At 40.1% G+C, this 16,311-nt stretch overlaps 1 protein-coding gene across 9 annotated transcripts in view; it reads right to left on the bottom strand.

Moving 5' to 3' along the window:
- Nucleotides 1-16,311, bottom strand: part of Ehmt1 (euchromatic histone lysine methyltransferase 1) — a 128,622-nt gene that overhangs the window by 24,749 nt on the left and 87,562 nt on the right. For 8 of the 9 annotated variants that reach the window (XM_040745283.1, XM_040745284.1, XM_021235077.2 and 5 more), the window contains 2 exons: nt 15,103-15,209; nt 6,062-6,184 (listed from right to left, as the gene is read on the bottom strand). In XM_040745283.1, the coding sequence (XP_040601217.1) occupies nt 6,062-6,184; nt 15,103-15,209 (230 nt within the window). Of the gene's footprint in view, nt 1-6,045; nt 6,185-15,102; nt 15,210-16,311 lie in introns of all 9 variants that reach the window. The other variant, XM_021235083.2, reaches the window with a different exon arrangement.

Below are 16,311 nucleotides of genomic sequence, written 5' to 3'. Positions count from 1 at the left end.
CTGTGTGTATGGACATGTTTTTTATACTGTATGTGTCTTATTCTATATGTGTTTTGGCTGCATGTATGCCTACGCACCACATGCCATGGAGGTAGTAAAGGGTATCAGAACTCCTGGGACTGGAATTACAGATTATTGTTAAGTCAACATGTAGGTGCTGGAAATTGAGCCTGGTTTTCTGAAAGAGTAGCCAATGCTCTTAGATGTGGAACCATCTATCTATAACCTCACTGGTTGTGTTTAGCTAAGGTAAAACTAGGCCTAGATTCTACATTCCTAGCTGAGGAACATACAGCTATTTCTCATGGTTTGCTATTTAAATATGTGTTAAACAATATAATGTTTCTTCCTTGCCTGTGCCAGGTCCCTCACTAAGGACTATCAGGATTCCACTTCACTGGCATGACAAGCTGCTACCCAGGAGACATTCAACTCACCCACTAACACATATACCTGCAGCTCTGCACCCTGCCAGGTATTTTCAACATTGCAATGCTATCTTAGTCAGGTTTTAAAGGCTGAGTTGTTTTTTTTTAAACACCTTTAAAACTATCATTTCATTGTCCATGGGCTGCTCATGTTCTTGTCAATTTTCTTTTTAGTTGTTTATTATGCCATCATAAAGATAATCTTCCCTTTTAGTTTCTATCAGTTCATCTTTAGAATATGATCTTCAGGTTTATAATCTGTACAGCGAGAGTATGTTCCATCCTGCCTCTCATCCCAAGTACACGTGTGCAAGCGTGTTTCCCATCAAAGAGTTTAATCTGTAGCCAAGACTGCTGACACAGGTGTTTTAAATATTCTACTTTCCCATGTTATCTGTCTGTTTCATCTGTTGTATGCACTTCTTGTATGGCAGCTACAAAAACTGTTTTTCCTATTTCTACTTTACTTTTCTTACTAGCATTTTCTTTCTTTCTTTAAGGCTATATTAGTGTAATTAGAGTATAATATTTATTTCTGGTACTGGAAAAAGATGGCTCAGTGGTTTAAATCACATATGCTCTGGTGTAGGACCTGCGTTCAGTTCCCAGCACCTATATCAAGTGGCTCATGACTCCCTGAACTCCAACTCCTGGGGAATCTGATGCCCACTTTGGTTCTTCTCAGGTACCTACAGTCATATGCATATACCCACAAAAGATACATCACATAATTAAAAATAAATCTTTAAAAACTGTTCCACTAAATCAGCAACATTATTAACTACATTCTAAATAGTTACCCTTATATTCACAGCAGTTCTCACCCCTTACCAAGAAAACTTCTCTCGGCATCAGTTGGAGACCACTAAAGAAAACCCAACCAATGCAGAGTTCTGAAGCCTCATCTCAACTGCTTTATTTACAACACAACATAAGGCTCAGGGATTGTTGTAGAACAGGGGGGTAGAAAGATCCTAAAAACCAAGGGAACATGAAGTTTTCTGTGTGACCGTGTCTCCTAGCAAGGTTAGACAAACTACATCCATGAAGTTTCAACTACATGGCTGCTACAGACATACTAATGTGAGTAGGGAAAAGCTCACAAGGAATCAACCCTACACAGAGATCTATAGGAAAGTGAGGAAAGCTCAGAGTAGGAGAAATGGTGTTGCCCAGGGAACAGCCTCAAATTGGCTATCAAATACAAAACGGTCAGCTCTGAAAACCTATACAGACAAGAAACATATTGAGAAGGTTGTCTTTATATATTTAGGAATATATATTATTATATGCTACGTACATACATATGTATGCATCCATAATTAAAAAAAAGAAGCCACAAATTCCAAAGTAAGTGTGGGGGGGGCAATTTAGAAGGAGGAAAAGGAAGGGGTAAATTATAATCTAAAAAATAAAAAAATATTTTAAAAAGCATTATTCATCTCTAACTAATTAGTCTACTTAAATAGCATTTTGACTTCCTACAATAAAATAACTTTACAAAGTGATTCCATTTGTACCCTGCCTTTCTCTGTGCTATTGTTGTCATAATTTATTTATGTATCCTTGTTTTAAAAAATTCACAGAAGTGAGTCTGGGTACAGTATAGATTCATAACAGGCCTCAGCATCACACATGCCTTCTGTGCCACAAGCCCCAAGAGGAAGATCAGGTCAGAATGGGCGTCAAAAGAAGGACCCCAAATGTAGATTATCAGGGCTGCTGGCTACATTTGTTCCAGTCAAGGTGGAAACAAAGCACTCCCATCCCCGCCAAACGCCCCAGCTAAGGATAAGTCATCAGACAAAAAGGAATATGCAAGGGGTAAATAGGTGAAGTGGCTAACGAAGCAACTAATTGGATCTACCTGCAGAAACCCCACACCTGCAGAAACTGCGGGAAGGCCAGCCTCTAACGAAGAGGCCAAGTCTGACTAATCATGACCCTTCTTGTAAAATCCCAATCACCTATATTCTGAATGTAAGTTTTTAGGAAATAGGAAGACTTTAAAAGGGGGGAAATCCCATTCTTTTAAGTGTAAATGGCTTTAAGAAGTGAAATCACCACAAGATAGTGGGATACTGAACCATGGGAGGCTGTGACTAGTTCAGGTATCAGTCTAACATTTCATGTAGAGGGTAAGTTTTACATCCTACAATATAAAGCATACTTAAAGGAAATTTGGAGTCTCGGTCATACACTTCATGTGTCTCAAGTATTTTAAATTACTTCTAGTCTCATGTTTTTAGAACTGTTTCCTTTAAAAAAATGAAATAAAATCACTCCTTATTCCTTGTTTGGTCAAAACTGCTTGAGCTAAGTAGGGCCTAGTGGTGCATGCCTTTAATCCCATCATTTGGGAGACAGAGGAAGAAAGATCTCTGAGTTTGAGGCAGTTTGAGGTCAGTCAGGACTACTCAGACAGACTTGGTCTCAAGAAAAAAAAAACTAATGAACAAATTAACAGAAAACAAAGAGAAAAACTCTAAAATCTTTAACTTCTCTAAGTTGAAACAGATGAAATAGACAGATAACATGGGAAAGTAGAATATTTAAAACACCTGTGTCAGCAGTCTTGGCTACAGATTAAACTCAGTTAAACAATGTGCTTTATAAAAACTCTAAGTATACAGTATATGGCAAAATTGAAGTATCTGATGTTTTGTGAGATCCCTTTAAGGGAAAATTTTTACCAAGATTGAAGCTGGAACACCACTGGAATAACTGTTTTAAAAAAAGCATGATACATGGCTCTCAGTTTTTTGGTACATGTATGTCTGTGTGAAGGTATCAAATCCTCTGGAACTGGATAGACCATTGAGAACTGTCGGGTGGGTGCTAGGAATTGAACCCAGGTCCTCTGGAAGAGCAGCCAATGTTCTTAACCGCAGAGCCCTCTCCAGCCCCAATTTCTTTGTCTTTGGTTTTTGACAATTTCAGCCTGATGGATTTGAGTGGTGTTTTTTTCAATGTGCCTTACTTGGGTTTTATTGAGTTGTTTTGCTCATTTGTTTAGATCTGTAGATTACTGGTTTTCTTCACTTTGAAAAAGTTCTGATCACGACTCTCTAAATCGGTTTTTTTCCCTACTTGGTTTTCTCTGCTGTCTTTCTGAGGAATCATGCACATATACATGTTGGGTAGCTTGAGGTCCTATAATGTTTGAAAATTGAAGATCCCCCCCCCCCTTTCTTCTGTTACATTAAATTTGCTGCAAACTCCACTCACACATTTCTCAGTCTTGACATCTGTCCTAGCACTTCTTGGGTGGCAGATCCTATAGTCCTTGGTTTTGTACGGTCCCAGCTGCTCCAGAGGAAGACTTAACACTCCTCTTTTCAGTACAACAAACTCTATCCAATAGGACACCATGCTGTCCCCAAGAAAAGTATTTACAACAGAGAAATGGAGAAAATTTAATTTGATATGAAAACAGGCTTGACAAATCTGTACAGAGGATATGGTCACATTTTATTGGGGTGGAGAGAGTACTAGGGTGAAAGAATAATTTTTATACTAGGGAGGAATGTTAGAGATGAACCCAAAGCTTCACAAATATATGCTAAGAACGCAATCTACCACGAAATGACATTCCCTACACCCCTATTTTTTTACATTAATAGTATAGTATATTATAGCATAGCACAGCATTATTAGTATAGTTTGTCATAAAATATTGCATTTCTATGTTTCCACCCCGCCCCCCAGTCTCATGCATCAAGTCTGGCCCTGAAGTCACTCTGTAGCTAAGGGTAACCTTCAACTTCTGATCCCCCCACCTCTACCTTTGGAGTATAAAGTTTACAAGCCTGCCATATCACCCAGTTTATGTGGTATTGGGGATCACACCCAGGGATTCGAACATGCTAGGTATTCCATTAACTGGGCCACACCCTCAGTCCAATAATTTTTATTTCGCTATCTTTTTATTATTACTATTTTTTGTTTATTTTGGGTTTTGATATAGAGTCTTACTGTGTAGCTTTGGCTAGCCAGAAACTCAATACATAGACCAGGCCACCCTTAAACTCAGAGATCCTCCTCCTCTACCGTCTAAAAGTGTGCCACCACACTGGCCCTCTAATTTTTAAGTGTACAAATCAGTGGAATTACATAATGTTAAACCATGATCATCACTGTTTCAATAATGTTTTCATTACCTGAAACAAAACTCTACAATAATCACATGCAACTACCATTCATTTCTATACCTGCTAACATCATCCATTCTATACTCTGTTCTCTGACACTACCTGGGAAGCTCATATAAATGGAAGTTTATGGTACTTATGCTTTGGGTCTAGCTTTTTTTGTTTTGTTTTTCTTTGAGACAGTGTTTCTCTGTGCAGCCCTGTAGACCAGGCTGACCTTGAACTCACAGAGATCTGCCTGCCTCTGCCTTTGCCTCTGCCTCCCAGTGCTGGAATTAAAGGTGTGAGCCACCAGCACCTGGCTGTGTCAGGCTTTTTACACTTTAACCCCCAATGTTTACCTGGGCTGTCACACCTCTGTGTTGCTCCTGACTATGGATGAATGGCATTCTGCTGAGTAGATAGACCTCTTATTCATTAATGTAGTAAAGGATAATTTAGTTTATTTTTAGGAACAGTATTGCAATAAATAGTGCTGTTCAAGTCTGTTTTGTAAGTCTTGGTTATATACCTAGAGTGGAACTGCTGAGTCACCAAGGAATTACATAATTTTAAGATAGACTCTTACGGTATAACCTAGTTTGGCCCAGAAGTCATGATCCTCCTACCTCTGTATTGTGAGTACTGTGATTATGGGTTTTACTACCTTGCAATTTAGCTATTATGTTCAGTTCTTTGGTCCATTTTGCATATATATTGTATGACTACATTTTTCAACATATAAATACTAAGCTTGCCCAGCGCCATTTGTTGAAAGTACTTTAAATCAACTAACAACACAAGAAACGGTTTATTTAACTGCAAGAATATAGAAATATATAGCAGACATGGTGATGCATACCTATAACCACATATAAGATCACATTAACTGTGAACTGAGTAATATTAAAGTTTACTTCCAATTTGGATAGCTTTTGTTTCTCTTGTTTCCTAACTGCTCTAAACAAAAGCAGGAAAGCACAATGAATGAAGAAAGCAAAAAACTTCATGGCCAACTCCTTATTGTTCATTTGCCTATTATTGAACAATAGGTAGAGTCAGTGCTTACTACGGAATCTTTCCTAATAGGCCAGGTCACCAAGAATTTATAGTTTGCATCACAAACATTCCCAAAAGCTGCTTTAAAAGTCTGATTCCCAGTTTAAAATCTGTGGAATTTTCAGAAGGTGGAGACTGGCTGGCAGAAGCAGGTTACCAGAGAGGCCTACACACCTTATACCTGTTCCTGGGCCTGGCTTACATCCTCTGCCTCTGATCTGTCAGCAGCTGCTGTTGCTGCAAGTCCCCATTGCCACTCTGCCATGACTTCTGCACTATGAGAAGTAACTACTACACCAAGTAAGTAAAGATGCTATGCTAAACAACAGGGTAAACGTCCAATAGCAACAAATTCCTGGAGGAGGTTCAAGGAGAAACTGTCCCCTGTTCATCTAAGAAGCATCTACACATGAAATAGGAATATGAACCTGACTGGGTGGGTACCTTCGGATCCACCTGGGCTCCAGCCTTGATGAGGTACTTCACTGCATCCAGGTGGTTGTTTTCTGCAGCCTCCATCAGTGGTGTCCGCTGATCTTCTGAACATGTGTCAATATTGGCACCCGCCTAGTAAAACAAAGATTGTTGAGATGCATTTAGGGCAATTTCTGCATCCTCCATCCCAATAAGGAAAACAGTGTACAAGGCTTTTGCATTCAACATGAAGAGATTTAACAACATTAAAACTGATTTACTGGCCAGCTCTGTCTGATTGTTCAAAACTGCATTCAAGACATACTAACTAAAGGTGGTGCTATTCAGTGGTAGAGTACTAATGAACAGGCCCTGGATTCAATCTCTAGCACCCATACACTCAACACACTTGACACCCCCACACACCCCCACACAGACAGACACAATTATTATACCAGGCACACAGCATTTTGCTAGACTTCATTTCTAAATTCCTGAGACATAGGCACAGCAGGATATAGAGCTGTCCAAGAAAGGGAGTGGAAGAACCTCAGAGAAGAGAAACGTAAGGGAGGGAGAGGGTACCCCATCTAGTCAGCCTGTTTCTCCAAGGGTTAAGATATATTCCCAAACAAAAACTAGCTTCAAATGAAAAGAATTTGGAATAATTTATAACTTTTTCAATAAAAGAAAGAGGCAAATGAGCTGACAAGGACACACAGATAAGGCTCCAGTTTGATGTCAGTTGTGACCAAAAGCAAGTGGCTGCTGAGAGCTGAGCCTTCTCCACAGGATTCTGTCTAGCTTCTTAGATTAAGGACAAAGGGCTAATACTTAACTTAAAAGGTAAGATTTTACAGCAATAAAGTAAAAGTAGCATTCTTGCTATCAACAGTAAAAAAAAAAAAAAAAAAAAAAAAAGCTATAATCCATGATTGTGCTCCAAAAAGGAGAATTATAGCTTCACTGAGCAGGGGCCAGAGATCAAGTAACCACAGCAGTGAGTAGAAACATGTAGAGAAAACATGGTTGCTTTAAAAAGAAAACTGATGGCAAAGGAAAGTCAGAGCTCCGCAGCAGCAGATTTTAATAAGTAACTTGTGGAAACACAGAGAATGAAGGTCATGCAGAAGCAGAAGCGCTGGGCCATCACAGTGGAGATCAAGAGCACCTACAATGGCCCATCCCTAGACTTCTTCCTCGAGTCAGGCAACGAGCTAGGCCTCAAGCTGGACAGCACAACAGACAGAACCAAACCTGGAGGCAACCTGGCACTCTGGGGTGGGGGACCAAGGCTCTCTGGAGAACTGAGGTGCTGGTGACACTGGATCTTGCCAGCATTTATATGTATGTATGTATGTATGTATGTATGTATGTATGTATGTATGTATATGTATATGCAGATGCCCTCCACAGACAGTCAGCAGCCCAGTCGCCCCAAAATATTACTGATCATGGCCCAGATAAACAAATATATCCTCTGAGATCATCAAGGCAACATGAAGGATGGGAGGCATAAAAGTAAGGCCCATGTAACTAATCGCCTTTAAAAAAAAGGACAGAATTAAAAAATATATATGCTTCACTGATAGGCTCTACCATACCTCCATCATGAGTGATGCCAACAGAAAGACTCCTGGATGTGGTGTATGGAACCACTGTAAAATTGGCATGACCTGCTTCCATAGGTTCCCAAGCCCTCCCTGTAAGGAAGGGTGCAACCCTAAAGAGGGATAGTGACAGAGGAAAAATGGGGGGAGGGGAGTGTCTCTCATCAAGTCAAGTCATATTATATCCCTCTGCCAACCCACCAATTACCCTTCAGAACCCTAGCACAATAACGCTACTTAGAAGAACAAAGTGCTGTCAATGAGTAGATATCCACAGGCTCACACTACTAGATAGGGCAGCCAGGCATAATGGTGCTTCAGTGATCAATGCTCTCTCGGTCCAGGAGCCAGACCATGGGCATCCACAGCACTGCAAAAAAAGGATTGGAAAAACTCCAGACCAGAGAAGTACTTTCTGCAAAGCTAGAATGCCTTCCATTCATGTTGCCCAGACTGTGGCCCCAAATACCTGAAGAATAAGCAGCATGCTGTCACGTTAAATCCAAACAATACACGTAATAGGAACCACTGTACCACAGTAGCCATGGACAGCCAGCAAAACATAGAAAATGGATATACACACAGGTACAGAAAGGCCTCATAGTACCAAGCAGGTGAACATAAAAATTGCTCTAAATAGGCAGGCCTCTGTGCTGATTGATGCTGATTTCCTGGCTCAAAACCAAGTGTGATGGTAATCTCAACTGTTAACCTAATGACCAAAAATCACGCGGGAGACAGCCTTTGGAAATGAGGTGCTTAAGTTGATTGAGGTAGGAAGAACTGCCTACTGTGGGCAGCATTACTCCCTAAGCTAGGATCCTAACTGTATAAAAAGGAGAAAGTAAGCTCATCATAAGCATTCATAATTCATTCTTGACTGTGGATGCCATGGAATCAGGTATCTCAAATTCCTGCCACTACAAGCTTCAAACTATAAGCCAAAAAAACATTTTCTTTCTTTACGTTGCTTCTTAATTTTTTTTAAATTTAAATTTAAATTAGAAACAAGGTTGTTTCACATGTCAATCCCAGGTCCCTCTCCTTTTCCTTTCCCTCCTCTCATACCCTCCCACCAACCGTCCCCCAGTACCAGTACCTCCTCATTTCCCAGGGAAGGTGAGGCCCTCCATGGGGTGTCCATAGTCTGTAATTTCATCCAGGGCAAGGCCTAGACCCTCCCCCAAGAGTCCAGGGTGAGAGTGCATCTCTCATTGTGGGATGAGCACCCAAAGTCCGCTTGTATACCCGGGATAAATACAGACCCAAGGCCCAATGGATTGCCTAGGCCTCCTCACTGACACCCACATTCAGGGGGTCTTGATCAGTCCCAAGCTGGATTCCTAGCCATCAGTCTGGGATTCAAGAGCTAACTCTTGTAAGGTCAGCTGTTTCTGGGGGTTAAACCAGGCCAGTCTTAACCCCTTTGCTCATCAGTCCTCCCTGTCACTGGGTTCCTTGAGTTCAGCTCATTGTTTAGCTGTAGGAGTCTGCCTCTGCTTCCATCAGCCATTGAATGAAGGTTTTGTTTCCCAGACTCTCTGGCAGTAGGATTGTAGGCTGGCACTCCCTAGACCTATGTCTAAAATCCATATATGAGAGAGTACATATCATGTTTGTCTTTTTGTGACTAGGTTACCTCACTCAGGATGGTTTCTTCTAGTGCCATCCATTTGCCTGCAATTTTCAGGATTCCATTGTTTTTTTCTGCTGAATAGTATTCCACTGTGTAAATGTACCAAATTTTCTCTATCCACTCTTCAGTTGAGGGGCATCTAGGTTGCTTCCAAGTTCTGGCTATTACAAATAATGTTGCTATGAACATAGTGGAACAGACATCCTTGTTGCATCTTTTGGGTATATGCCCTAGGAGTGGAATTGCTGGGTCTTGTGGTAGATTGATTCCCATTTTCCTGAGAAATCTCCATACTGATTTCCAAAGTGGCTGTTCGAGTTTGCACTCCCACCAGCAGTGGAGGAGTGTTCCCCTTTCTCCATAACCTCTCCAGCATAAACTGTCATTGGTGTTTTTTATTTTAGCCATTCTGACAGGAGTAAGATGGTATCTCAGAGTTGTTTTGATTTGCATTTCCCAGATGGCTAGGGATGTTGAGCACTTTCTCAAGTGCCTCTCAGCCATTTTAGACTCCTCTATTGAGACTTCTCTATGTAGTTCTGTGCTTCTTAATTTTTAATTACAATATAATTATACCACTTCTTCCCTTCCTGTCCCCAATCCCTCCCATGTCCCCTCCCTTTAACCCCTCCTATACTACTCTGCCTCACTCCCTCTTTTAATTCTCATTGTTGCTACATGCATATATAAATGCATAAATATATACATACAACCTGCTGACTCCAAAGGGTATACTCAGCACTGGGGAAGAAATCAAGGTCCCATCAGGAAGAAAGTGATGAAAACTTGTGTTCCAGTAGTTTAGGTCCCAAGCCCAAAGAATGATGCAGTCCTCCTTCAGGGTTACTCTTTCCATGTCAATTAACCTAATCAAGATAGTCATAGGCATGCTCAGAGGCTAACCTAATCTAAATAACCTCTTATGGGTATACATGGAGGCCTATCTCCTAGGTGATCCCAGATCTCCTTAAGTGGACAGTCAACACTCACAAGGAGTGACCACAAGACAAGAGGTCAGTACAGCACCTACTGGTGTTAGTGGGAATGGCTCAACCACAGCAAAAACAAGATAATAAATTGTTAGATAGGAACATACCATTGTGAACTTAATTCACCATAAAAGTATGTACAAAAGAAGTTCTATGCTTGACAAAACAAAACATGTATATAAACATGCGTGTACATTTATAAAAACAGCAACAAAATCTATGAGACTTGGAGGCCCGGAAGAGAAACAGTTACATGTACAGTTTAAAAGGATAAAGGAATGGGAAAAATCCTGGAATCTTGTTCAAAGAAATAACTACCTTACAAACTTGGAGAAAATGAACCAGAACCAGGAAGTCACCAAATGACCCCAAAATAGATTTCAATCAAAATAGTCTTTAAGGCTTATATTATCAAAAGCTCAAGAAGCTTAAAATACAACCAGAGAAAATCATTAAGTTACACACAAAGAAATCCCAATCATCCCCCAGCAGGCTTTGAAACAGAAATCCAGGTGAGAGTCAAGTGGTATCTGCAGAGTGCTGAAAATAACAAAAACCAAAACATCTGTTAGCTGACAATACACACCCCTAAAAGCTACCATCAAGAAACAAAGTAGGGTTGGGAGTTGGTGGTACCTGCCTTTAACCCCCAGCAGAGGCAGGCGAATCTCTAAGAGTTAGAGGCTAGCCTGGTCTACAGAGTGAATGGGTTCTAGGACAGGTTCCAAAGTTACACAGAGAAACCATCTCAAAAAACAGAAAAAAAAAAAAAAAAGGAGGTAGGAACACAGACTTTGAAGATAGCAAACAATGAGGACTTTGTCACCAGCCTAGCTACAAGAAAAGTATAAGATGTCTGATACTAGAAATGGGGGGGGGGGGGGGTAGGGGATAACTATCATGAAAGCATACAAATGGACTCATGCCAATAAAACAGGATCAAACCCTGTTCGAGCAGAGATTCACTAAACCACAAAGACACACAAGAGATGAAAGGGGGATATACAAAAATGAGAACAATGAAAAAGCTGGCATATCCTTAACAGTAATAACCTTAAATGGAGAGAGAATAGATTCCCAAAATTAAAAAAAAAAAAACAGACTAAATGGATTTTTAAAAAGCCCAAGATCAGATGATTTGCTGCCAGTAAGAAACTCAGTTCAGTAACACATAGTTCAAGTGAATGGATTTAAAAAGATGTACTACAGAAAGAGCACGCTGACACACTTAGATAAAACCGGTTTTAGTAAAACAAACAAAACCCAACCACGGACTGGAAAGATGGCTCAGTGGTTAAGAGCAGTTGTTGCTCTTCTAAAGGATCTGGGTTAGATTCCCAAAAACTACACAGTGGCTCACAATTGTCTCTAACTCCAGTTCTAGGGAATCCAAGGTCCTCTTCTGGCATCCAGAGTGACCAGGAATGCATGTGGTACACAGACATATATCTAAGCAAAATACATGTATACGTAAAAAGAAAAATTTAAAGATCACTATATGACATAGTAGCCAATTCAGTAAGAAAAAATAACAATTACAAATATATATGTACTCAATATAAGAGAACCCAATTATATAAGATGAACATCACATTTAAAGGGACAGAGAACACGCCAACACAGTCTAATTGTCGTTTTCATGGGATTTTTGTTTGATGAACTCACTCAAGACAAAAATCAAGAAACAGTGGAATTACAATGCACTACAGATAAAGGACCAAGGCAGACATTTACAGAGTACTTCACGTTAGAGCTGCAGGATGTACATTCTTTACATCAGCATACAGAATATTCTGTAGGTCAGACCACAAATAAGTCTGAATAAAATTCTAAGATTTATTTTTAATTACTGGTATTATCTGTATGTTCACAAGAGCTGGTGTAACAGGACGCTGTGACATACTGTTCACCCCCATGCAACACGGTTTCTGGGACTCAAACTTTGGTCCTCTAATTAATAAGTATATGCTCTTAAGTGCTGAGCCATCTCACCAGCGCCAAAACAACTTAGCCTCCCTTGCACCAAAAGGAAAAACAACAACAAAAAACCCACCACAGCATATATCACTTACAGTCACAGTGAAATAAAACTGGAAATCAACAAAAACTTTAGGAATGGCATACATACAAAGAAATTCAACAGTATTCTCTTAAATAAGCAATTGGTCAATAAAGAAACAAAAGAGAAACTAAAATATTTTCTAGAAATGGGAGCTAAGGAGATAGCAGGGAGGGCAAACCTCTTGCCAGATATACACAAGAGCCTGTATCCCCAGCAACCCTGTAAATGTAGAGTTGGCAGGGTATCCTGGCCTGGCTAGTAATACTAGCACCTGGGACAAAGAACTAAGGGATCCCAAATGAAAGCCGGCTAACTAGGCTAGTTAATCTCCAAGCTCTTGGCTTAAATAGGAGAACCTTATCTCTCCATATTAAGTGGAGATTGATTAAGGAAGGCATCTGATGTAACTCTCTCTCTCTCCACACATTTACTAGAACAAATGAAAATACAACATGGGATATAGCAAGAAATATATTTATGGCAATAAACCATAGCTAAAAAATAGAAGTCCCAAATAAATAAATTAATGATGGAATGCTAAAGAAATAGATAAATCCAAAATTAGTGGAGAAACAAGATCAGAAGAGAAACAAATGAAATGGATATGAAAAATGAGAAAAAAGGTTAAAAGACACAGTTGATTTTTAGAAAAGATAAACAAACCTGCAGTTAACCTAACCAAGAAAAGAAAGGAGCACACAACCCACACAAGCGCAGAGGACAAAGGAGATAGACACCAACTACACCACACAAGCACTAACCGTCATTATGGGCTGCCATGAACAACCGCCTCACAGCAAGAAATGGGTGACATTCTGGACATTTAAAGCCAACCAAAATTGAATGATGAAGAAATAAATGCCTGAAAAGGCCAATAAATAACAACAGACTGCAGTAAAGTCAAAGAAAATGTCTTCCAACAAAGAAAAGCCCAGAGTGGGCAGTTTCACAAATGAATTTCACCAAATTTCCAAAGATTATATGTCAGTGTTTCTAAAACTACTGGGGGTAGGGGAGATAACATTCCTAAACTAGGTCTACATTACCAACATCAACACCACCAACAGCAACAGCACCAAAGGATACAGAAAACAGTTATCCTGGTGTATAGATACAAAAATTCTGAGCAAAATACTAACAAGTTAATTAACTAACACTTCTGAAATATCACCAGGATCAAGTGACTTCATCCTAAGGATGTAGGATTGATTCTATATAGGCAACTTCTATCAACTTCTGCACAGTACAGGAAACAATGAACAGAGTTAATAGGTGGCCAACAGAACAGAAGGAAGTATTTGTAAAATAGTCAGTGATTCAACAAGGGACTGAGTTTCAGAACTCACACGACTCATAGGAATAACCCAATTTTTTAAAAAGAGTCTAATGTATAAGACATTACTCAAAAAAAAAGATAACAAAGACCACAAGTATATGAAAAACTGCTCAAAATCACACATCACCGAGAAAATACAAATTCAAAAAGATAAATAAGTAACAAATACTATACAAATGTGGAAAAGGAAAATGGTTACATCCTGAATGGACAGCCAAATAGCCACCATGACAGACAGTATGGAGGTTTTTCAACTTCTGAGGCTAGAGCAACCAAGTGATCCAGAAAATATATTCTTGGTCATACATCCAAAAGTCTGCAACAGCCCTGTTCACAGGAGGTAGGACACTGAACCAAACCTACTGCCCACTCACAAATGGGCAATAAACGAAGTGTGGTGTGTAGACACAATGGAACAGTTGCCATAAATAAGAGTGTGATGGTGCATTTACAGCAACACTGCACATTTTCACGTGTATGTGGAAGCCAAGAGTGAAAATAGCTGGGCAGTGGTGGTACACGCCTTTAATTCCAGCACTTGGGAGGCAGAGGCTCTCTAAGAGTTCGAGGCCAGCCTGGTCACAGAGTGTGTTCCAGGAGAGCCATGACTGTTTCATGGAGAAACCCTGTCTTGAAACACCAAGCTTGAAAACAGTGGTTAACAAGTGTAGGGAAAAGGCCTGGAGAGGAATAAAGGGGATGATTAATGGTTACCACAGTATGACAGAATGGGAAAAAATAACTTTCAATGTTCTAAGTACTGCCAAGTAACAGGGCTGACACAATTAACTGAATATTTCAAAACAACTAAGAAAGGCTTTTAATTTTCCAACCACAAAAAAATGCATATATATATATATGCCTGTACTATGCGTGCGCACACACACGCGCGCACACACGCGCACGCAATTATTCTGTGTCCAAAAGTTTAACATTTTAAGTACTCAAATGATCAGTTTTTAAATTAATTGTGGGAGACATATGCATACATCACAATATATGGGAAGGTCAGAGAACAATTTGTGTTCTCTTCTTCCACTATGTGAATTCCCAAAGTCAAATTAGGGTTGTCAGGCTTGATGGCAAGGATCTTTAACTATTCAGTCATCTTACAAAGTTAAAGAAAATTATGGACATGATGTAAGCAATGAGGGATATGTAATCAGCCACTAAGCCCCGTTATTTGCAGAAGACCTTAGTAAATATTAAAGCCAAGACTAAACTACAACTAGAAAACAAGCTGGGACACAGCTATACAATAGTGTGGCACTCCACAGAGGCAAACACAGAACAGTAGAAGTCAACAGCCACAGCTTAGGTGCTTTCCTAAGGTAGCCAGCCTCCAGGTAGCACTGTCGTTTTAGTCTTGACTACAAACCTAGTGACACTTAGATAAACATTGAGAGGACTGAAATCTATTTAAAGCTATCCTCCGAACCTGAACCAGCATGTGGCAGATGTCCACGTGGCCAGCCTCTGCAGCAGCATGCAGTGGCGAACGCTTATTCTGGTGCTCCATTTTGAAATTGGGATCAATTCCATCAACTGTAAACAAACACAATTTTACTAATTACATCAGATGCAACCACAATGCACTTCCTGATACATATGACAGCAAACAGGGCTGACATGGATATCTTCAAGATAAAAAGTGAGCTCTGGAGCCATAATGGAGCCACTATACCACCATGCCCTGTCTGCAGGCAGAAGGCGGCCCTATTTGGGCTGATTAGACCTATACCGGCCCTACATGAAACCTGGCAGGCATATTTATCAGAGTGTTTCACCATGCTCATTCAAATTCTTCAGATCTGGTGTTTTCAGATATTCCTATCTCAGCCTCTTGTGAGCTTGTGAAAACAGGGATAAGGGCAAACAGAGCTCCAAGAACAGACATGTCCCAAGAGGAAAAAAGTGAGACCCCGAGATGTGGACATGAATTGCTTTCATTTTTACTTTTTGAGGACATAGGGTCTCACTATGTAGCCCAGGCTGGCCTTGAAGTTGAATTCCCTCTGCTTCCAAATGTTGAACATTTTTTTAGACATTTAATCAAGAAACCATGCAAAAAATAATGAAGCAATTTAATACTACATTAAGTCCATGAAGAGTAAAGCTATTTTTATAATTAAATGAACTCTTCCATCTTCCCCTTTTCCCTCAGACAAACTTTAGCTTCTTCCATGATTTGCTGTCAACGAGCTCTTTCACTCATGCTTCCAACCTAAAGATGAACTTTAGAGAGATCAGGCTTAGAACTATGAGCTCAGGAATCAAGCTGAGAATAGGCCAACTCTAATAAGCACATTCTCGGGCACATGTGCGCTGACCCAAGCTCAACAGTGGCAAAAGCACACAACGTACTTACTTCCACAAGTCACTGTGTGCACCGGGGCCACTCCTGTCAATACAGGCATTGGCTTCCTCACTGCACATGCCACAACAGGACCCAATCAGTCATGCTGCAGTTGCTTTGCCTGAAATGTATATTTCTGCATAGTCTAATAATCACTCAACTAATTACATCTTAAAAACTTGAAATTAAAAAAAAAAAGTTCCAGGACAGTCTCCAAAGCCAGAAAAAGCCTGCCCCGAACCCCACCACCACAAAAAAATAAAAAACTAGAAATGCAGAGAGAACATTTCT

The sequence above is a fragment of the Mesocricetus auratus genome, unplaced genomic scaffold (assembly GCF_017639785.1).
Source record: "Mesocricetus auratus isolate SY011 unplaced genomic scaffold, BCM_Maur_2.0 Super-Scaffold_100004, whole genome shotgun sequence".
Lineage (NCBI taxonomy): Eukaryota > Metazoa > Chordata > Mammalia > Rodentia > Cricetidae > Mesocricetus > Mesocricetus auratus.
The sequence above is the reverse complement of the archived record's forward strand: the minus strand, read 5'-3'. Positions and strand labels throughout refer to the sequence as shown.